General features: G+C 36.9%; 1 protein-coding gene and 1 long non-coding RNA gene across 2 annotated transcripts in view; one reads left to right on the top strand and one right to left on the bottom strand.

Annotated features, from left to right (window-relative positions):
• The first annotated feature begins 686 nt into the window (after positions 1–686).
• LOC146736221 (uncharacterized) lies at positions 687–1,434 on the top strand. The gene is made up of 2 exons (XR_014930913.1): positions 687–771; positions 1,257–1,434. It is a non-coding gene; the product is annotated as an uncharacterized LOC146736221 (long non-coding RNA).
• Positions 1,435–3,200: 1,766 nt separating this feature from the next.
• Positions 3,201–24,946, bottom strand: part of LOC144355643 (substance-P receptor-like) — a 51,717-nt gene continuing 29,971 nt past the window's right edge. Inside the window, exons 2-5 of the mRNA XM_085505218.1 lie at positions 10,591–10,992; positions 9,637–9,726; positions 8,193–8,312; positions 3,201–3,443 (exon numbers count right to left, since the gene is read on the bottom strand). Of these exons, the coding sequence (XP_085361344.1) occupies positions 3,273–3,443; positions 8,193–8,312; positions 9,637–9,726; positions 10,591–10,992 (783 nt within the window). The 3' untranslated portion in view covers positions 3,201–3,272. The remainder of the gene's footprint in view (positions 3,444–8,192; positions 8,313–9,636; positions 9,727–10,590; positions 10,993–24,946) is intronic.

A 24,946-nucleotide genomic window follows, 5' to 3' on the forward strand; every position in this document is an offset into this window, starting at 1 on the left:
CAGACTAATCAACCTGAGTAGCCTTTATTTTCTATTTGCATACACGCTATTCGACTTGATACAAGTTAAACAAAATAGCCTTATTGTGCGCGTGTTTTTAATATCGAATTTTGACCTGGTTTATTAGTCATATACAAGATGTATAAAATAATTACCTTAGCGTCCAGGCTGCAGTTTCACAACACGATACCCATACTAAGGTTCTCACTGCTTCAATCAGACGCTATATGTGTGTTGACACAAAACTCTTGACCCGTAATCAACTTGTACATGTCATTATTATTGTACATCTGTCACCGTAACGCCATACGTTAGTGTGTCATAGTTTTGCGGTATCGTACGGGATATTTTCATCCTACCATAAGAGGAAATGTGAATTCCAAATATGGAATGATTACGCGCGTAAGCGTCCATTAATAATACCAAACATGGCTGCCACCAATCTGATTAAAATCTGATGTAGTGTACGGGCTTTAATTATTTTGGCTATAATCTTATTTTAATTTTATTTTTTATTATATTTGTTATTGATGCCCTTTTATTTTATTATTTTACTTTGATTTTGAGATTTTTTTTTAATTACGCCCTACCTACATCTGATCCGACGCCTATGTAACGAGATTTCAACGAGACCCACTATCGACGATTTTAGTCAACGAATCACATAAATCCTTCTATAGCGCACATGATGACGTCACCGGGTGGCAAACACACTCAAATATAATGGCGGATTATACCGACGTTAGCGACCGTGAATAACACAGCTTTTCGGTAAGTTTATCATTGTCAAATGCAACGAAAGTCATTTTTATGTTAATATTGTGACTCGAATGGTTTTAGATCGTTATTCCGCATAGTTATTCTGGGAGTGTTGATTTTGTTTCCACCGGTTCGACCGAACACCAGTGTCTTTTTCCAGTCGCCTGCCCTGGAGACGGGTGATGTTTTGTTGACGATCGGGCCAAAATCGTCTACGGTATTGAAGCTGTAAATATTCATCAAATTGTATCAACATTTTGTACATTATACAATAACTCTTTATTAAAGTAATTGAGCTGATTTGGACTGGAATAAAATATTTTTTTATTTGGAACACATCGCAATTGATCAGGAAATATTTGTTTGCTCCAATTTTCTGCGTCGATGCCGTGGGCCGGTGACCGTTATACAATTTAAAATCAGTTTGCATTGTTTACTATAGCTGTTTACAGTGTTCTAATCATTACGATTTACTTATTTTGTTGCTTCCATTCTAGATAATTATGCTCAGTGATGTAAAATTGAAGCGATGACTGAATGAACGAACCTTGGCTGGCGAAAATGTATCTGGACGTGTACACATTTGTTGGAAGTGAAAAAAATATTCAATGTAATGACAAAAATTGTAAAATGCTGTGGAATTTCTTTTGCAAATAAAAATATACTAGCAATTTTCTATTAATGGTTTATTCAAGTGGACAAAATATAATGTACAGAAAGATTGCCCGTATACACTGAAAAGTAAGCAACCGACAGCCTGTATAAAAGGGGGGCTGTGATTGGCAGTTACTTACGCGAGATTTGAACGGGACTTACATAGGCGTCGGATCAGATGTAGGTAGGGCGGAATTAAAAAAAAATCACAAAATCAAAATCAAAGTAAAATAATGAGATAAAAGGGCATTAATAACAAAAGTAATAAAAATTACAATAAGTTTATAGCCACAATAATTAAATCCCGTACACTACATCAGATTTTAATCAGATTGGGCTGCCACCAGAGTTTGACCGGACTCCACACAAAGAAGTTCGCTGATTCTGTTCTAAACTTTTTGGATTTCGGCATTCCCATGATGTATCCTTGAAAGGAAAAGATGTATAATGATAAGGTTATTACGAGGATACCTCAAAGTATGTACTCAGACAGTACGCCGTCAGATCGACCTCCGCTGGGCGTCTGTCGATACTTCCTCTGTACTGGGTTTGTGCATACTTTGAGGTATCCTCGTAATAACCTAATATTATAATCACAAACAGTAGGTATGTTATACGTAAGATGTCTCAATTGATATGATTATCTCTTGGCTGTGTTGAGTTTATTTTTTAAATACAGATAAACGAGAACTACTTATTCATTTTTTTTAATAATAATAATTTCAAGTATATAATTGTCAATGAAATATTTCTTCAAGTACAGATATTGGTAACTTTCAAAAACTAAAACCCCAATATTGTGAAACACCTATAACAAATATGAAACTCATTTGGTTAAAAATTATCTAAAAATTACAATAAAATTGGCGAAAAGTTGCTCTAAATTTAAGCGGAAAAATTCAAATCAGTAACGTACTTCAATAAAGGTAATCATTGGCCATTGTTGTCAGACATGAAAGCGAAGTATCATAGCATTCTACCACGCGTTAGTCAATAATTGCGTCCGCTGTTTTTCAATGAATCATTTACAAATACTTATATTCTCAAAAGTACAGTTCAGCACGCATAATAACGGATTTCTGTTTTTCCCCATTTGGTCTTGTTGCCAACGTTATTGCACATGAAAACAGACAGAGTCGTGACAGCTCAATAACTGAGAGTGGATACTTTTATCTACGCGGAACTAACCCTGCAGCAGACACATTAGACACAAACCGCTGCCGGTATTCCTTTGAGACAAAAAAAACAAACAGGAGACCCGTTTATGCTACTTAAATAGTTAAATAGTGGCATATTCTTTCCAGTCATTGCGTCTACTTTTCCGCTGATCTATGTGAGCATGGACTTTGGAATAGTTGATGCGGAAAGAGTGGGAACGCAAGTGTAGTCTCACGCGTTCTCGCTGGCCATTTACGTCTATTATCTGATTTCGTGGAATGCATGAATCTATTTTATGTCCTGAAATGTAAACGATACGTTTTAGCAAGACGACGATCCACGTTCTAGAAAAAAAAAAAACAAAGGAAAAAAATTGTTGTCTAAATGACAAAGAAAATGTATATCGCAAACATAATCATAAACACTGTTTATCTGGCGAACGAACATAATAGTGTCTATTTCACTACTAATGTTTTATGTTTTCAAGTGACACTTGTCGATATGTGAATAAGATAAATTATCAATAATAATTTCAGCATTATTGTGCCTTTGTCCTAGTGATTAAATATATGTATCCCAGTAACACGTAAAACTGTAAAAAGTGCAATAATGTTTGTATGTTTCCAGTAGTGCAATTGTTCGTTATACATTCTGGGTGGTTATTGAATTAAGCTCGTTCATTTCCTCCACCAAACCCTCATTTACTTCTTAGAATCAGAAGGCGTTGTACACGGTCTCGATGCCCCCGTACTGCTGCGCCTAAGAGTAGTAATCGCTGTCCACGACACTTTCCGCCCGGATCTCCCTGTGCTTGTTAACCCTCTGTTGGTGTAGTTATTGCGATGGCAGCACCAGAGCGATGTCAGGTTATTCTGAAAGTGACAAAAATGTGAATAAGTCACACGCATTGTGTTTTTTTTAATAAGTGAAATTATTTTTTTAAAGCGACGTCTCTCTTCGTCGCCACGTTATGCAAAGGCTCATGGGTAGACGTTTGTTTGTAAACAATGACACGCTATGGCCATCTGACGCATGCGCGGGTGACGACTCACCCGCTTTAACATTTTATGTTTCCCGTAACTCGAAGTTCGGTTAACTGTTAATTAAAGTTCGAATTACTAAATGTGGACGTTCAACAAAAACAAAAATGTATGTTGCCCGTAACTCAAAGTTCTGTTAATTGTTAATTGAACACCGTGTTACCAACTAAGCGTGGTTTTGCAAAAGTAGGCATCTTCATTTCGGCAAGTCGATATCCGTAACTCGAAGGTATATGTGTAATTGTCTCTGTCATAACGGTGTTGTTGTATTCAATCTACATGATCGTGGATCATTGCCCGCGATGATCCAGCAAAAGTTACTGTTTATACAGTTGTACAGAATGAAAAAAAGTTCAATACTGGTTGAAAAATTGACAGACACTGCTTATGTTATTTTATACAGTATTTTTTAATTAATGCATCTGACAATCACTAGAGCAAGGAAGGATCCATAAAACTGAGAAAAGCCTCCAACAAAAAAATGTTTACACAGCTTTACGGCCGACTGCATTCTCTCGCATACACACCGTGGAGGTAAAATATGCATGCACGGACATCGAAATTGAATTTGTACATTCCCTGTACTAGGAAAATGGAAAAAAGGAGTACTCGGATTGGCTGAATATTTTTCTATTTCACTCTTCAAGGCAACAAACAAGCATAAGATACGTGTGGAGACATGTGGAGAGAGTAAACTGCTGCTGTAAGAACGTTATTGAAAATTCAAGATGCATGTTGTGTTTTTCGAGTAACTGAAATAAAAGCGTCCACGAAGCGCTAACCACACACTCAATTTCTTTCTTCTCAATCTACCACTGCGCGTATATCAATTTTTCCAACATTTTCTGGGTAGTCATTACCGTGTGATAACAAAACTCCGATGGACGGATATATTCGCTTAAAGGGCGGCAGTCGTGCCGCGCCATGTTCGATATGGGACTCATAGCCACGTATACAACGCGTGTAAAATACATTATTTACATTAAATTCGAACACGCGCTGCGCGCCGACCACCGCGCTTTAAATAATGTACTCGACAGCGTCTCGTCCATTATGGCGCACATCCCGTTCTTGTCCTCTTATCAAAACAATTATGCTCCCCCACATGGCATTATTAGACGAGGAACTGGGTCTAAGACAGATTATAACACATCACTCGTTAATACTGTACTGTAATTGGTCAAAACAGGATCACGTGTTATCGGCTAAATTACCATAGTGGCGCCAGGGAAATTACTAGTTCCCTAGGGAGACTAGTACATCAACTAGTGCCCGGGGATGACGTCACTCGTCACCTGATCGTGTGATTTCCAATATGTAGTCTGCTAGCTGATATCGATGGTCCGCCTCGAAAGACTGGACGATTTATCTTCAGATGAGAAGAAGAACTTGACACACTAGTAGAAAATAAAGATGCACCGAAGACGAAGGACGCAATCAGGTTTTCTAGAAGCGTCTTTACATCGTTTTGTGAAGAAATCGGGACACCGCTAGCAGACGTCGATAAGAAGACATGCAGTGTGTTTACTATTAATGGTACAGTATGAACGTGTAATGTGTTATAAAACACATATTGCATGGCCTAATTTGGGCACTAGTATACATATAATTTCTCCCTCGGGGTTGTGGGATACCAACAATACATGCTATTTCCTTCGGCCCGCGGCCTCGTGAAATAGCATGTATTATTGGTACCCCACAATCCCTCGGAGAAATAGACGTATACTAGTGCCCTTATGGCCATGCAATATGTGCTTAATAGTGTGTGAGGCAAAGCTAGAAAAGTCGATGACGTCCTTAAATTTGAAGACTTTTGTTGGAATGAATTCATTTGGGAATGGAAGTTTACATTATCGTAAATAATGTAAATCTGTCACGTGATAAAAACCTTTAATTCTGATAATTGGGATTTATAACGCACAGTAATAGACAACGGGTCGTCCTTTATTCCCTAAATACGACGACAGGAGCGGTGCGCAATACTGGTCGAGACAAAATCGAGCCCATTAACATCTCCTCCGTACGGAGACTTCAATTTCAATCATAATACCTCTAAATATGAAAAAAGAAAATATACGCGCAGAGGTAGCCTGAAAAACTGAAGAAGAAACAGACTGTTGAGTGCATTGTAGACTCGAGTATATCAGTTACGCTAGTGCGTTCGTCAGAAAACGACATTGACGTCAGGATTTCTTAACGTAATTGAATAATGAAGGGTTGGATATATATCTGTATGTGGGGCGCATGAGATACTGTCAAATACAATATTGTATGAATGTACTGGTAGAGATGCTGAATTGTTCGAGTTACGGATATCGAGTTACGAACACCGAGTTACGAAAACATCGAGTTACAAAAATGACTAAGCCGGCTTTTACAAAACCACGCCCAAATTACAACTCGACGTTCAATTAACATTTAACCAAACTTCGAGTTACAGGCAACATAAATTGCTAATGTTGTTTAACATACAATTTTAGTAACTCGAACTTTAATTAACAGTTAACCGAATTTCGAGTTACGGGCAACATAAATTTGTTCTTTTGTTTAACCTCTTGTGTTCCCGTAACTCGAAGTTGGGTTAACAGTTAATTAAATTTCGAGTTATTAAATTTGAACGTTAAACAAGGCAAGGAAACCTATGTTGCTCGTAACTCGATGTTCGGTTAACTGTTTATTAAAGTTATAGTTACTACATGTGGACGTTCAACATAAACAAAAATGTATATTGCCCGTAACTCGTAGTTCTCCTTACCCTTAATTGCACATGGAGTTACAATTAGGGCGTGGTTTATCAAATGTAGGTGTGGTTTCCAAAATATAGGCGTGGTCATTTTTGTAACTCGATGTTTTTGTAACTCGATGTATCGTAACTCGTTGTCCGTAACTCGAACAATGCAGCATCTCGTACTGTTTAAATATCGTCTGTGCAATTGAATGCCACAATGGTTGTTTTCCATGGAACGTGTTTGCGATTCGGAAACAGCAATGATCGATATATCCACTAGTTATAATTCTTATATTATTTTAAGCATGGCTAGTTCCGTTAATACATTAAAAACATCAGCAAGTAGACTCACGGGAAATACTGATTTAATGTGCATTAAATGTGTTTTCATATATTAACCTTTTATTTTATTTCTGAATTTTCGAAAGAATTGGTTGAATAAATTGAAATATTACGTGATTTATGTAGAAAATAATTACCGATATTTGTTAGCTAAATTGAATGGTGGAAAAGTGTTCAAATCCAATTGAACAATGCAATAGATTAGACCGTGACACGGCAATAGAATGCAACAGACGATACTCAGAATTTCAGCCGACGGCTATACACACTGAAATGGATCAGAACGAATAAAACGATTCATCCGGTGATTGAACACGCATGTTCAGATTTCGTCGGAAAAAGACGAGTACGGCAACTCAAGTGATTCATGATATAGTGTGCCAAATTACACATGGAAAATATTTTGTATTTGTTCATAATAATTATATTTATACTTTTAATCCTATTCTATGATTTGTTAATATCGTTTGTTAGCATTTAGATTGTATTTTGCAGTTTTGTAATACGTCGTCCGCGCGCTTTGAAATCAGATACAACATTGAAACAGTTTAAAACCGAGGGGTCGTCACCAGCGCACGCGCAGGAATTTATTTCCAAGCGACGTCTACGATGGGTAGACATATATTTGTGACAAATGACACGCTATGGCCATCTGACGCATGCGCAAGTGACGTCAAGTGAAACATACAAATTGCCTTGTCATGAAACAGTGATGAGAAAGATTATAAAGTTTCTCTCATCTCGAACTGTTTTGTCCTCTAGGCATGTTCGCACAATATTTTTCAGAATATTGAGTTACATGCCAAATCGTCGTATTCCTGTAATGTATTGTTCGCCCGTGGTGTATATTACATATTGATGAGAATCCCCCATGGTCGCTATATTCTTAATTCGTGATGGATTTTGCAAGGGCAAAAATTTTGTTTCGATGAATTTCATATTCGCTTTGCGTAACTATATTTCTTCATTGGGGTGTATGTGCATTCGTTGAATTTTTACTTTGTATGATAAGCATAAAACATCTTACTGATCCCTGTGAGAATTGAAATGGCTTTGGGCTCTGTATAGTTTATGGGATTTTTTTTATCCAACAGGACCGTTAAATTGAATTTAGATGTTCCTACTAAAATAAAGTAAATCGCCATGAGTGATTACACATATGGAATGTGTGGTTAATTTGGTAATAAGACGTTAATGTCTGTCTAGTGCATGTTAGCTTCAGTGTTCTCATACTTCGAGATTTGTTGCCAAACCAACGGGTTTTATCATTTATCATGTTCGTGTTACGTACTTACTTAAAACGAGGGTCGTCACCTGCGCACGCGCGGGAATTGAGTCCCAAGCGACGATAACAACACGCGCTAAAAACGCAAGGACTCATGGGTAGACGCTTGTTTGTAAACATTGACAGGCTATGGCCATCTGACGCATGCGCAGGTGACGACTCAACAAACAACCTACAATTTGTTCTCACGCACCACTCACACAAAAAATAATAACTCGCATCTTACCCTGAAATTATCATTCATAAAGCTGTATATGAACGGATTTACGAAACTGTTCGACATAGCTAGCCACAGCACGACGGCATTAACAGCCCGGGTCATGTCGTGTTGCAATCTGATTAAAATCTGATGTAGTGTACGGGCTTTAATTATTTTAGCTATGAAGTTATTTTAATTTTATTTTTCATTACTTTTGTTATTAATGCCCTTTTATTTTATTATTTTACTTTGATTTTTTTTAAAATTCCGCCCTACCTACATCTGAGCCGATGCCTATGTAACGAGATTTCAACGAGACCCACTATCGACGATTTTAGTCAACGAATCACAGACCTCCTTCTATAGCGCACATGATGACGTCACCGGGCAGAGTCAGGTAGCAAACAGACTCAAATAAAATGGTGGATTATACCGACGTTAGCGACCGAGAATGACACGGCTTTTCGGTAAGTTTATCATTGTAAAATGCAACGAAAGTCATTTTTATGTTAATATTGTGGCTCGAATGGTTCGACTTTAGATCGTTATTTTGCATAGTTATTCTGGGAGTGAAGATTTTGTTTCCACCGGTTCGACCGAACACCGGTGTCTTTTTCCAGTCGCCTGCCCTGGAGACGGGTGATGTTTTGTTGACGATCGGGCCAAAATCGTCCACGGTATTGAAGCCGTAGCTGTAAATATTCATCAAATTGTATCAATGTTTTGTACATTATACAATAACTCTTTATTAAAGTAATTGAGCTGATTTGGACTGGAATAAAATATTTTTTTATTTGGAACACATCGCAATTGATCAGGAAATATTATTTTGCTCCACTTGTCTGCGTCGATGCCGTGGGCCGTTATACAATTTAAAATCAGTTTGCATTGTTTTCTATAGCTGTTTACAGTGTTCTAATCATTACGATTTACTTATTTTTTTGCTTCCATTCTAGATAATTATGCTCAGTGATGTAAAATTGAAGCGATGACTGAATGAACGAACCTTGGCTGGCGAAGATGTATCTGGAAGTGTACACATTTGTTGGAAGTGAAAAAAATATTCAATGTAATGACAACAATTGTAAAATGCTGTGGAATTTCTTTTGCAAATAAAAATATACTAGCAATTTTCTATTAATGGTTCATTCAAGTGGGCAAAATATAATGTACAGAAAGATTGCCTGTATACACTGAAAAATAAGCAACCGACAGCCTGTATAAAAGGGGGTCTGTGATTGGCTGTTACTTACGCGAGATTTGAACGGGACTTACATAGGCGTCGGATCAGATGTAGGTAGGGCGGAATTAAAAAAAATCACAAAATCAAAATCAAAGTAAAATAATAAAATAAAAGGGCATTAATAACAAATATAATAAAAAATAAAATTAAAATAAGTTTATAGCCAAAATAATTAAAGCCCGTACACTACATCAGATTTTAATCAGATTGGTCGTGTTGTAATATGACTGGATGTATGCGCTGTACAATATTGAATACATGTAGAGGCAGCCAGCAAAGAGCAAAAGTCAACAACACAACAACCAACATTTTGATTACCTGTAACGAGAACACATAATTTCATTGACCTTGCTAGGTAATATTAGACTAAGTCACAGGTATATAAGGAAGCAGTATAGAAATCCAGATCTTAGAAGATGTATTTTTTTATTGGGTTTTATCTAGTCCAATTATCATGCAATGATAAACCCGCAGGATTGTAACCATCCCTGGAGTGTTTAAATAATTCAAGGTTCAACTAATCATAGTCATGTCATTTTTTTCGAATTGAATTCTGTGATATATCCGATCTATATATCACATCCACGAATATGGGTATCATAACTAACCTCCTCGTTGCTTGTGTGTATGAGGCAGCAAATACGTGCCTGTCAACGCGTCTTATTCAATTAGCATAATTTAGTTGACTTAGATTTGGGAACTACAATCTCTGTTTGGCTATAACAAGAGTATGTTCCTTATACACCGGCCAAGTAATTTACTGCGTTCGCAGTTGATGACTGCTTGCATTATCGAGAGACAAGACATGATGTTACCGTCCACAATTTCCCACTGTAAACTTAAACTTAGTACCAAGACCTGAAATCTTCAGTGTGTTGTTGAAAGGTTAGTTTTTTTTAAAACAGTGCTGTCGAAAACGAGATGTGGTCCTGGGTTCTGAGGGATCAGTGTCAACAGATTGTGGAAATGATTTGATGATAGGAAAATTATGTTTACTGTGTCAACTACTTCAAATTAAAATTGAAGCAGCTAGTGTATACAAAAAAAAACTAACACCACGAAACTCTTCTCTTCTCTGTTTCGAGGTTTTAACTAAACTTTGTCTCCTTGTTTTATTATGTTATAGCATTGATGGTGTGTGCGTATAACATTGGCACACAGACACACCGATAATATGCACACCTTTCGCTTTGATTTAGCATGTGATCGATCCCTGCCGAGATCGGCATTTCCTGGTATTTTGCGTCCCCATAGTCTTCGACCAACACTGATGTAGGTATATGACAACAATATCAGCGGCACAAAGTAGGTGATACACATTACAAACAGCTCGTATGCAGCAGATATTCTTTCATTAGGCCACCACTCCGCGCAATGCACGACGACACTTCCGTCCCAGTACAGTTCTTTCGTGTATCCCACAACCAGTTGCACAACACTGAGCAGAAGTGACACCACCCACACTAGCAATAGAGCAACTCGGTTTCTGATGTTGGTGGGTCTGATTTTCAAGGGGTATATCACAGCAAAGTATCTGTCTATTCCAATAGCCGTAAGTGTATATATGCTCACACTAACTGACACCTAGAACAAAAATATTTGTAGAATAATTACTATTGGGATTAAATAAGCTGTTCAATAAATCACAACATTATACAATTACATTTACTTGTCTGCGCTTTAAGAGTTGATTAATAGAAAAAATAATATGTGAAATATTTATTCTGGAACAGAAAACAGGACATGTTTACCACACTTGGTTGTATCTCCCTCAAATAACGTGGAAATTATTACTGTTTTTTTTAATGTGCAATGTTTCATGGGAACGTATTTACATTGGTTGTTTATTTCTAGATTCAACGGTATCAAACTATATGTTCATCCCATCTATGCAAACCGTCACATCTAATAAACTCATCTAAAACAGATGAGTGAATTCTAAACATCGTGAGATTGCAACTTAGTGTTAATCTACTCCAAATTAAATATGATATGATGGTTTATTACCCATATTATTCGTGAAAAATACAATTTTGAAATAGCAAAAATATAAATATATTTACAGGTAAAAAGTATTTAAAATAGGTTTAGTAAGCAAATCTTGTCAAATTCCTTTACATATAAATAAATATACAATAATTTAAATATTTGGCGCTAAACTGAATAAGTAAATAGAAAAAAAAATATGCAGCCTTATAATACTTCATGACAATACTGTTTTCACAAAAGCGAATAATATTATAAAGAATCAAAATAAATTTATGTGATGTATCTCGCCAATAGTAAATCCTTCAGTTTGTGCTTGAATATATGCTTTGGTTGTGATCTTAATGTGACAGGCTGACTGTTCCATAATTTAGTTCCTAAATACGAGATTGAAAATTGGCCTATAGTTGTATTCATTTTTGGAACAAGAAAGTCAAAGATTATCATGAATAATATCATATACAAAATTACAAATTGAATATGTGCACAATTTAGGGACATCAAGAATTCTAAGTTTGTGGAAAATAGGTGCAGAATGGGCAGTAAAATCAGAGAAAAGTTATCAATCTTGCATTCTGTTTTTGCGCTGTTATAATGCTTTTCAAATGTGTAGGATATTTGTTCCCCCAGACTTTTTAGTCCACAAGTGATATGGGATTCAATTAGTGTTTAGTATAACAACCGTAAAATATGTTGGGGAACATAATGTCGTAACTTCAGTAGGACGCCTGTCTTTTTCCGGATAAGATTAGTAATTTTTGTTATGTTTTTTCCCATGTCAAATATCTGTCAATTCCAATTCCCACGAACGTCGCCATTTCAACCTCGTTCAATGGGGAAGTTTTTACAGACAATGACCCTACTGCCCTAAATGATGTACGTTGGCCCCTAATAATCATGTAATTTGTTTTCGAGCAATTTATTGTTAATTTATTTGCATCACACCAATCAACTACATTATTCAGATGATTATTAACAGTAGATAAATCTATGTCAGAACCTGATGGGAATGTGTGAAATAAATTTGAGTCATCTGCAAATAACCTAATGTTGAAATAGTCTGTAGAATTTGGAAAGTCATTAATATAAATAAAAAAATAATGTTGGACCATGAAATGACCCTTGAAGGACACCACATGATATAGGAAGAAGTGAAGAAGTCGAATCTGAGTAAGCAAACTGTGTTCTATATAACGCCACACACTGTGGTTGGTTGTGCAGTAATCGACACGAATATTGCAATATTCGCAATATTGTTATATCTATTTATATAATAATTCTTGTTCATACTAAACGTAACATAGTTAGATATTTAGTCTGTTTGCTTTATTGCACCTTAGTCGCTTAGCTAAAATAATGTAAGGCTATGAAATGTCTGCATAAATAGCCAGTTTAAAGATATTCAGTTCAGAACAGAGATACCTGACAGATATCTGATCACATTCGCCATGAAGTCAGCACAGGCATACAAATAGGTGCATTCAATATAATACGTAATCATCTACAAATCACTATATTTGATGGCTCCCGTAACGCATTTAATTCAGAAATCATAACATGCAATGATTTCACATACACTCGATCTTTTAATTTTCCCCTTATATTTCGAGTCCTTCTGGCCTAAATATTATTTTTTTAAACTAAAATTAGTTAATCAAACGCCGCATGAAGGCAATTCAAAAGAGGCCCTCGCTTAAAAATGCAATTTTAGTTTTTAGTCGACAGTTTAATTTGCCACCAACCATTAATATTAACTTCACTCAATTTATCACGTTAAAGGTTTGAATTACTCACATAATTACATTGAGGATTGAATATTTCAAGATGTATATATGGCAATACATATATTTGATAATATTATTGAATATAGTCCATATTTAGGACTGAAACAACATGACCATATGCCTATCACAAAGTTGTTCCGTTTGTGAATGAATTCAAATCAATAGCTTCAGCCTCAATTGAATTTGACATTTGCAATCTCACCCTGAAGGTACGGGCCGATCTCTATATTTGTGGTCAATTTTATGTGGGATTAAAACACAACAAGCCTTGTAAATGCCAAGCATGTATTGTCTGTCAATTGACTATTTCCTCCATCGGCTATAGGTTTCAAATTACAAAAGAAGAAGAAAACACTGAAACGAGTATGAATCCCAAATGAGAACCCAGAGTAAAGTCGTTGTACAAACATCAATTTGGTTCGAACGTCGGCAGAGGAAATTGATCTATTTTCTTCAAATTATTTATACAATTCAATTTGACTAATTTCCCGATGGTATTACGTCAGTATACATTTCATTTATCACTAAGATCAGAATATGAAAATGTTTTACATTGGGAAAAATCAATACTACCATAGTGTGGACAGATGTATTGCTACTCAAATTACATGTTGTTTCTCTCTAACCTGCCAGATTTATTCGAACAACTGAGGTATGATTTTTCGGGATAAGATTGTGTTATTTCATGTATAGTTCAATCTGGGGATATGTAATTCGATATACAACTAAAATTTTGTTTTCATGCAACTTAGCTTTAATTTATTTTCTAATACTAGAAGGTCGCATGTACCCCCCCCCCAATACAGATACTAATAACCCATTACAAAATCAAGCGTTACAAGGACTAAGCTATTTTAATTAAGCTAAGCTGTGACGACAAAATGACGTAGATAGTAATGTGACAAATGAACCACAATGAAATGGGGTGTTGTGCTAGGCAATCTTATCTGTGTTGCCCAATGTGTATGAATAACACGGCTAGAATTGATAGTAGTGATGCTAACATAAGAAATAAAGCACATGCAGGTTTTCTTTCTAAACATTAATGTTTTGCTTTTGCATATATTAATTCAGCTAATTTATAATGTATTGTTACCTACGTTCATATAAGCTAAATAAACCAAGATTCAACATATAGATTGTGGACGGTTGTAATAATCATGTGTAATGGGCAACTGATTAGGCCAAACGGTTGGAACTTGCAAGTTTGTTTATGGTGTATTTTCAGTTGACATAGTGAAACCTTTGGATCATTCGCTTGGCGATTTGAATAAAGTGTATTTAGTACTGAGACTAGCAAAATCTAGTTGTGGTTAAAGGACAGTGGTCGTCGCGCAGCGCGTGTTCGAATTTCATGTAAACAATGCATTTTACACGCGTTGTACACTTCCATATCGAACACGACGACCGCCGCCCTTTAATTATAGAAAAACAATGGAGAAATAAGCAATGGCATGGAATTAAATAAAATATAAAATTCGGCAATTGGTTACACTCAACATGGAATACTAATCCATAACATTCGTATCCAAAATGACCCTGCTTGACCACACAATGACACCATCGGCTCATTGGTTGAATAGATTTCCGCGGAGGTAAGTCGGTATATATGATTTCAAAACCGTTACTATGTATTAGATATACAACGAAGTTATGCTTTTTTAAAAGCTTTGTTTTCAACGTTGAATGACTATTATAACTGTATTAGGAGCAAAAATCTTGAATTTTTAACAAAAAGGTCATCGCAAAATGCAATACATCACAGAACAAAACAACATTTTGAAAGTGACTATGCATATATATTAACTGTTTATAGTGTATTATATATGTCTGTACTATCAGGGGGAAAATCTTCTCTCCGGGGGTTCTCCACACTTGTCAGGGGGAATCTCGTCTCGTCTCTCTATCTCGTCCCCTTGAGGTACGGGATCGGGAAAGTCACTTTAACTTTACAGTCAAATAAGGCACACACAACGAAATACGTTTCAACTCTCGTCTTAGTCGATCTTTTGGAGCACTCTATAAGACACAGCGCCCTGGGGAAAAAATCCCCAAGACTGTCGCAGGGCTGGCCCAAGACTAGCCCAAGACTGCGTCAAGGCTCGCCCCAAGGCTCTCCAGGACTGTCCTCGACTCTCAGACTGCGTCAAGGCTCGCCCCAAGGCTCTCCAAGACTGCTCCCTCGACTCTCGACTGCACTCTCTCTACTGCGTCTATCGTGCTGTGCTCCCCAAGACCAACTCAAACTCTCTTTATTCATTTTCAAAACTAACCAATTACAAAGCAGTAAAAAGACTTTAGGGCGTAACCTTCAATCATAAAGCCAATCACACTAAGTACTGAATACGTCATATCTTTTGATTAATCGTTCACTACATTAATAACTATGGATACCAACTGTCAGAATCGCGACGGTTATCTGGTAATTAGTTCCAAATCACTGAGCCAAGTTCCGTCCAAAACTTCAAATAGGCCTAAACGACGACAGACATAACACAGCAATTCAAGTTCGCTAATAATCAACTAATTAAGTCGGTCAACAGATACGCAAAAACAAATTCATGACAGTACATTACCCCATTCCCAAAAGTACTACCGGTAAAACTATTAACTTAAACCGGGGGTGTCGTCACCTGCGCATGCGTCAGATGGCAACAGCCGCGGCGTGTCATTGTTTACAAACAAGCGTCTACCAATGCGTTTTTAGCGTGTGTTGTTATCGTCGCTTGGGACTCAATTCCCCCGCGTGTGCAGGTGACGACCTTCCCGCTTTAAAAATAAGCAGGTTAAAAATAGCGCCGATCCGAGAGATCACATTATTTATTGTATTATTTTATGAGTAGGTTTGTCATGGTAGGAACATAATAACAACCCGCGTAAATTGTTATTACCCAATATATTATTATTATTATTTTATTTTCATTTCTCTAAGGATATATACCCCACTAACCTGGGGGAACAGGTTACAATGCGAAAGTTACAGGCGTGACTTTAATCGCCTCAATAAAATTAAGTATTATATATATATACACACACACATATATACAACTCATCTATTGGAGAACTCACACTAGCAAAGTATATCTAATCTGAAAAGCTGTGTATACAAATCTTGCAATACTTTGGATGATTTCATGGTTATCCTGAGGAAAAATATATGCAAGTTTACGGATAGGCGAAAGGAACTCGAATTGTGGTTCAATACGGTTAATTCGATCAAAAAGCGGTTTTCGAATATGGTTATATGCTGGACAAACTACCAGAAAATGAGTTTCATCTTCAACAGCATCTATACATATTTGGCAGGTTCTATTTTCCACTGGAGTTCCATAATATCTACCGGTCTCAATGTGTAACTTATGATTAGAGCACCGGAGTTTAGTTAAAGCTTGTCTGTACAGGGGAACACGAACGATATACAAATAATTCTCATAAAAAATATTTGTTTTAAATTGGCGAAACGTTCGTAACTTATTTCTACTGTTTGGGGATCTACGAACATCGTCAAATAAAGCATCTTTCCAACTTTTGAAATAACAATCTCTCTCTTTCTTTCCAATTAACAACGTTGTTTCATCGGTAATTTGGGAGATAAACCTATTCTCCCAAACAGTGTGCATAAATATATATATGACGTCATCCATCAATTTGTAATTTCATCTTCCTCTTCGAAACCGTCTTCAGCCGTAGTACGTATCTTGGTAGACCGCCACACAAATTGTTGTTTTATTGAAATGTTAGTTGAATGTTACATTCGATTAAATCGATGCATTGCATTTTATTACATATAAATCGATATCCCACATACATTTCATTTGAAAATGTATAAGATGATTAAGATGTTTTTGCAGCACATTCAGTCATGTTCGTTGGAAGGGTATTAAAGCGCGGTGGTTGTCGCGCAGCGCGTTTTCGAATTTCATGTAAACAAACAATGTATTTTAAACGTCATGTCAAACAGGACGCGACACGACGACCACCACCTATTAAAGTGTGAAGACACACTAGTCGTAAGCTGAAGCTGAAAATTATCTTACGATGAATTGTCATTTTATTGTATTTTCTTAACTTTTTAAACTAAACGTTCCACGGTAATGCAGGGTTTTGTAATATTTATTTTATTTACCAGAAGACGGAAACACGGACAAAATATAAATAGAAAACTTAAATATAAATAATTACAATATATCATAAATACATAAAATAATATAAATAAATGTATTTGGAACTGACGTAGACTTCTGATAGAAGGTGACGACAAGGCGAGAAAACATCTAATCAATGTCCCAGTGTCTAACTCTGGAGAGGGGTTGCATATCATGCTTTTAACTTGTTGATGTGGGCATAGTCATGGATACCAGTAACATACCCACCTTTTATTCCCGTGTTGTGACTCCGGTGTACAGTTGACTGCGAAACTCCATGTAAGGAATAAACACAGAATGTATGCAGTAGCCTAACAGCTGCTAACGTACTTTCAAATAAGCAGCATTTAATTGCAGTCTATCGTATGCCATCCGGAGATTTATTCACTAGCACAAATACCGGATGATATATTCTCTCTGTGGGAAATACCCGAGTAGTTACGGAGGATTTATGTACAATAATTCCATAAACATGGATAAGTGCATACTTTGTTCATTAAGCACACACTGGGTACATGATTCAAAATAGCACACCTGGCAAGGAAATCGCTTTTGCCTAGACTGTTGGCCAATAAAATAAATAATGTAAAATATAACATCTATGGGTGAAATCAGTAACATGTTTTCGGCAGTTTTTTCGACTATTCGACCATAATATGATTATTTTGTCGACGTATTTTGATTCTATTTTTTGTTCTCAACTTTTTTTTTTCTTTTTTTTTTTCAGCTCCGATCTTGTTTAGCTCATCGTCATACTTTATGCATATAACTCCCTAGCAACTGAAAATGTGTGGTCTGCCGTTTCAGAACTGGGCACAGCAATCTCCCGGGTCGCAGCCTATTTAGTCAGCCTCATTACCCACTGGCGCATAGTTATAATGTAGTTTGCACTATGTGTCAGCACTAGCACTTGCAATTTGCACATACAAAAAAAAAAGTCAGGAGAGACAACGGTGACATTCAATGTCCAGAACTGTCGCCTGGCACAAAAATATTTAAAAAAAAAAAAAAAAAAAATATATAATGTAGTTTATAACATCCCCAGTTTAATGCATTTCACTGTCTTTTTGGTAACAACTGTCTGAAATATGACACTCGTCAAAGCTATTTGTTGTGCTCTAATGTAGAATGTATGGACATCGGCGTTTCTAATTCGCCCAGTCCAATCTTGGTAACGCGCGAGATTTGTCTCCTTCAACTCGACCATTTACTGATCACTCATGCAAAGTATTATACCACTGATAATATTACCACAAAATTGCGTAAAAAAATATTGCTAATATGTTATCATAACCAGACATATAATGAAAATTTCATGAATGTTCAAGGAGCGGCGTTCCGGTAAGCAAATGATATCGAATACGCTAATATAATTAGCACACGCACACGTACGCTTTCACCCGCTCACATGTTATTTATTACGTTTAACGGACACTTCAATCTATACCTCAATTTTCTAAAACTAATATTAACACAAAAGCTACGAAATCGTATTGTCATGTTACATATTTAGTAAAGACTACATTATTCCGCGTGTTTCGAAGATTACTCTATCTTAAGTAGAAAAGAACGTGATTCATTGTAGTGACTGTTTACTGGTATGCTGGTATTATAACATTGACGGAATTTAGACTGTTGAACAAAGGTTGAAATAACAACGAAAACAAAATATACCAGATTAGATCATGGTATGAAATTGTATGATACCTTTGATGACCTTCGTGTACATGTTACACTGAGAACAAACAAATTGCAATAAACATAACAAAATGTAAATGATTCAGAGGCTGCGCAGTGGATATTGTAAAATTTATAATATATATATATATATATATATATATATATATATATATATATATATATATGACACGTCATCGAGAAAACGCATCAGATAAAGCAAGCATCCTAATTATCTTTGAATATTGTTAAAGCCATTAAAAAGGTAATCATTAATAGCCAACTATGCATGTTGAACAAAATCGTTTTACGATTATTAAGAAAGTATCAATTATAATTATAGCATATAAGTCGTATAGAAAGCATTTATGAACTATGTGCGACTTTTGCGTCCCACTTACGGCTAACACACCCTTGCACGCTTTGAAATCTCGGACTGCAAAAACCGTACCTAGTCCATAAAGCTTGTTTTTTTATCAGGTGTTGTTTTGTGAAATACGTTGTCAGTCGTTGACTTCCCAGATTCATGATTGTTTTTTCAAACCATGAATTTTGGAATTATTTTTGAGGTATGACCGCATTTCTGATTGTTTTTACAGGACGACGCGCTCTTCTACGGAAATCATGGTTAGTGAATCACACATAATGTATTGCCGTCCAATATGACGATGTGAGGAATTCATTACTGATAAAAAATAATACACTACACCTAATTTTGTGCACGGTATTGTTATTGTATACAAGGTAAATTTAATGTGAAAAAGTATGGCGGTCAAATGCCATAAAGGTGGCCTTGTTAGCAATATTTGAACATTCACCGAATTAGGGGTGGCCATTTCAGGATGTAAACTCGTTCTTACAATAAATTAAATACAACATTAGTATATTAGGCCCATTTTGTATGATATTTCCATTGTGTGCATGCGACACAAAACTTAATATATTGCCAAATATTTTGATTTCAATTATTTCCATGGGATACCAAATTTAGTATTTTTTGGCAAATTTGTAATTCATTATCAGTATCAGTGTGTTTAAATTTCCGCGAATTAACATTATGGCATTTTACGTCTGTCAAATAACGGCCAAATAAATACGTGGAATCATTAATTACTAAGGACCTAGCGTAGAATTGGAAATTACTCCAAATAAACAAATGTTCAATTCGGGAACAGGATAATAGTATATTTGGTTATTGATGAAATAGTCGAGCGCCACCAGACGGTCTGGCTTAGCAAGTGCGTCGTGCTTCTTTCATGAAGTTGACGCTGATTGTGCACAAAGGAAGCCGCTCATCACGCCATTGGATGGCGGCACATCGTGTATGTGGTGTTTACAAAGGACGCGGAGATGATCCACAGTACATCGTGACCAATAATAAAATGATTGGTTGTCCAACTACTGGCGTGTATTTTATTTCTGAGCTAAATGTGCAACCAAAGTCCCGCCATTTATTTTTCATGGTTGTTCGACCATAGTCGTCTGCACCAGTATTGCTAGTTCTAAGTTTGGTTTACTATGTTGGTCGTTCGACACCATATTCTCTTTCGGTACCGACGCCAAACTCGGCGTCCTGGGAAGGAAATCTACTCACCACGTCACTCCACCTCGAAACCTTTCGTTCCCGGAAACGTACTTTCCAATACGAGACTGATTTTTTTATAAGTTCGGCCATTTAAAATCATATTCTGGACAAGATTTTTATCAGTTAAATGGTTGGCTTCTATTGCTGCTCCAAATCATTCGGAAAATGGCAGCGCAAAAACCGCGCAAATTCATTTCACCGCCACTTTACAGCGGTTTTCACACAGACATCAGTTAATTCCGTTACCCAATGCAATGGCTGAAGCAATTTCACATCGACCAGACACGCCCCAAAACAGATGACGCGATTTGACAGGATCGGCCAATGCGCATGCGTATAGAATAGCTGGTACTAATATCCTAATTTCCCAATAACTTATTTTGCACTCGTACAATGCAAAATACATATTTGATTAGGTTGGTTGGCCATCAAGTACCATCCTATGGCACCCAATTCATATATCACCAATACCATAGTACAGAGTTATGTTAACAGCGAGTCACAAATAAAACTAATATACTAAATTGTTATTTAATTAATTGTACGGATGAGATTACATTGTGAAATGGCCACGATGTACCACGGATCGACCCGTTATATTTTCATGCTGCAAAATATCGTGAAACCGTAAGCGCTGCGCTCATTGGCAGAATGAAAATAAAATGCATACTGCCCGTAACCCGAAGTTCTGTTAACTGTAAATAGAACACCGAGTTACAATTCTAGGAGTGGTTTCTAAAACTTGGGCGTGGTCATTTATGTAACTCGAAGTTCGTATCAATTCAGCATCTTTCTGTCCACTGCTAAACAACGTTTACCGAAAAAGAAAAACGAAAACACATTTGAAACGGGGTTTGATGGTTTTGTTCAATTTTTCATCGGAAAAAATGCCTATTTATTATATCAATAGGTGATTTTCCGTACAATTGCGAGATCTCGCGAGATGCATGAAAGACGCGCGTCGAACGTCTGCCGCAAAAATCGAACGATTTGATTTTGAACTAGAATTTCTTTATTTCGCAGCTTACATCGACCGGCCGATCTTCGACAGAGGAATATTGCTTCCGAATACCCTTACTTAATCGAAATTGCCTATCATCAAATGTGGACAGCACATTATTAAGCATGGAAATGTCCCCGAAATACTTTCGCGTTTGTCGAATCCCACGCGATGTTTGATGCGATACGACGCTATGACCTTGTTTGTCCTGTTTTTACGTTCGATTTCACGCATAACGCGTGATTCTCGCAGTGAACGGAAAATGGTCTATTGTGAAATGTTGTCATACTTTCCCGTTACTTTAGCGCACGGCCACACATATGCTAGCTGACTATGTCACAGAGATAATAATGTTATCTATACTCGTAAATAGTATGGGTAATCAGCGGTGTACAAACATAGTGTTTTAATGGAAATAATCAGATGAGAAATTAGATAAATCATTTTTATGTTATATACAAGGAGCAGATTGGTGTGTTTAATGCCACGCAAGCTTTATATGTCATTCCATTGGATCACCATTAAGTTCCATCACATTACGTGAACAATGAACGTCGGTATCCGTTGGACAGTGATGGCCATGTGGTATTAGAGATTTAATTTAAATGTGGTCAAATAAATACTCATATTTCTATTAATAACAAAGAAATGAATCCACGTGAGCGGTAATTGTAATGGTCCAGTTATTCAGGCGCCCGTGCGAACTTGTCACTATGATATTGTATACACAACAAAAATACATGCATAATGTCATTTATCATTTATTTTACGAATAATTTTGCAGATTTATTTACTGTAGACAAAAAATATAATTTAAATTCAATTGAAACTCGTCTTCGTCAGCTAATGACCATTTACTCGGCCAAAGCCTCAAAATTAACCTTGGCAGATTTAACCACTGTGACGATTAACTGTATGTCGCTCATTTGCATTTCACAATCAGAACTCGTGATAGAAATGACACATTACTTGATAAAATTAAAATCTTGGAATAGAGAAATCAACGTGTTGCTAGCTTTTTTGCTATGTAAACGAGGTTACCATCAAAAGAAAACGCTTAGTTTTGTATCTGATGGAAATGATGTTTTTGTTGCAACAAAACCGGATCGGGAAAGCAGTTTCGACTATTTTTTCAGTTTACTAAAACACGGTTTGCACAAATATCTAGACATTCCATCGTCTTCATTCACTTGCCCACACACAATTTTCAAAGTTGGAATGAAAATGCTAGAAACGTGTCAACGAATATAGACCTTATGTTCTTGACTCCCGGTGAATCAGAGCAAAGTCTACAAGCCGCCATTGTTATAAACTGTGACGTTCACATTTATGATACAGCAACGCTGATTAGTGGCGCCAGCTCCTTGGCGCGCCCAATCAAATTACTCAATTTAACTGAAGGGAAATACAGCTTTCCCTAACACGATCACACACGGGTTCGTGGGCCGGTTATGAATGACCGGCTTTAGCGAAACCGTCCGATTTGGAAGATGGTTGAAACTAGTCTCGGGACGTGTTTACTAGTTTTCTCACGTAGCACATTCCTTTTGTTATCTGGTGATTCATTACTCATTTATTATTTCCTGGAAAGTGAATTGACTAGAACATGAGACATTTACTTTCAAACAATTGCTGCACAAAAAGTTGAGCCTTTTTGTCATTATATAATTTAATTCCACTGCCATATTTTATTCTTGCCGGTAATTGCAAATGGACGACGCGTGTTTAAGTTTTCATGCATGCGTTTTTGCAAAGGTTACCGCAGCTACGTAAAAACGTGATATATAGATGCTATGCGTGGGTATGCCCAATTAGTGGCAGATAGAATCATGACAATTGCGAGACCAACGAACTGTAATTGACACACGCATTCAATTACAAACTGGATTCGAAATGCCTCCATGTTTATAGATTGGGTGTACAACGCTCATGTCAACAACAAAAAACACAGTATATTACACAAGTCGTATCGTTCCACAGCGTATACCATTTAATAATCTGGCTCAGCATAGACCGTCGCACATTTAACAACATGCACATGTCTCTGGTAACAAATGTCGCTCAGTGCTCCACTCTAGCCCTCGTTCTGCTGTAACAACATCGTCTTAGTTAAGTTGTTTGAGTGACATGGAAATGTACATTTAATAATAGCAGCAAACGTCATTGTATGTTTAGGTGCGAGGAACGCGCACGCAGAAATTTAACAAGTCCGACGGCTCTATAGTAGTATATAGCCTGTATTATGTAGCCTTGCATTGTGAATAATAAATTACGTGTTTGATATTTTAGTGTGTAGAGTTTTAGAATTCCAGATTTAGATCGTAGAGTTCTGTTGTTGTTAGTGGTGGTGGTCAAATGTATCGGCAATTACTAACCATTAAAACATGCACTGTTCCGGTAATGAAGTTGCAGTGGCAGCGGCGCCAAGGGAGGGGGGGGGCAACTAGTAATGGTTCCGGCATTATGATTGGTTCTTCACACGTCCACATTCTTCGTTCTATTTACCTTGCACAAAAATAGCGAAAAAGGCTAGAGCCATCTCAAGTATAAAGTATAAGCAGGCGTTATTGTAGTATTACAGACACGTTTGCGTAGAACAGAACTTGAAATATTTTCAATTTACGTCACCCAGTCACGTGCCTTTGGGTCGGAATCCCGGCCCAGTGGAACAATATGGCGATTCCGAGATACCTGCGAATGTCCCAACCTCATGAGGGCGCACTTTGGACTAGCGCCCTCAATCATTAACACAATTGAGTTAGTGATTGTGACTCTCACATAATTTTTCAAAGCTAGTGTTATGATCGCCGAAATATGGCCACCAAAAATGTATGTACTGCATCACGTTATGACAGGTAAAAGTATTATAAACAAATTATGTACGTTTGTTGATTTCAGCGTCGGGAAGCACTTATCCTCGGGGGCGGACATCCGGGCATTTTCACCGCCTGGCAACCGGAGGCGGTGAAAACAAAGGCCCAAAACTCGCAGAAAACGGTATTTTGGGATGATTGTTGAGACTCCTCTGAACAGTGTAACAAGATTAGCCCTACGTGTGTAACATATATAAATTTGGTTGTTCGGGATTACTTCAAAGTTGAGTTTGTGCTGTCTTCTCGAATTTTCACCGGCTCGACCGGCGTTCCATAGCAGCGCACACATACCCCATAGAAATGCATGTACAGTGGTGCGCGTCGTAGCAACGTGGAACGTTTTGTGACGTAGGTCCGCCCCCGAGGATACCGGGTGAATGTGATGTACATAAACACAAGATCACGCTCACTACCCATTATAGTGCTGTACACCTTTATTCATATATAGTTTTTACGCCAAATATCCAACCCACATTTTTGTTTTCTTT

Source organism: Saccoglossus kowalevskii, chromosome 11 (genome assembly GCF_978046115.1).
Source record: "Saccoglossus kowalevskii chromosome 11, keSacKowa6.1, whole genome shotgun sequence".
Taxonomy (NCBI): Eukaryota; Metazoa; Hemichordata; class Enteropneusta; family Harrimaniidae; genus Saccoglossus; species Saccoglossus kowalevskii.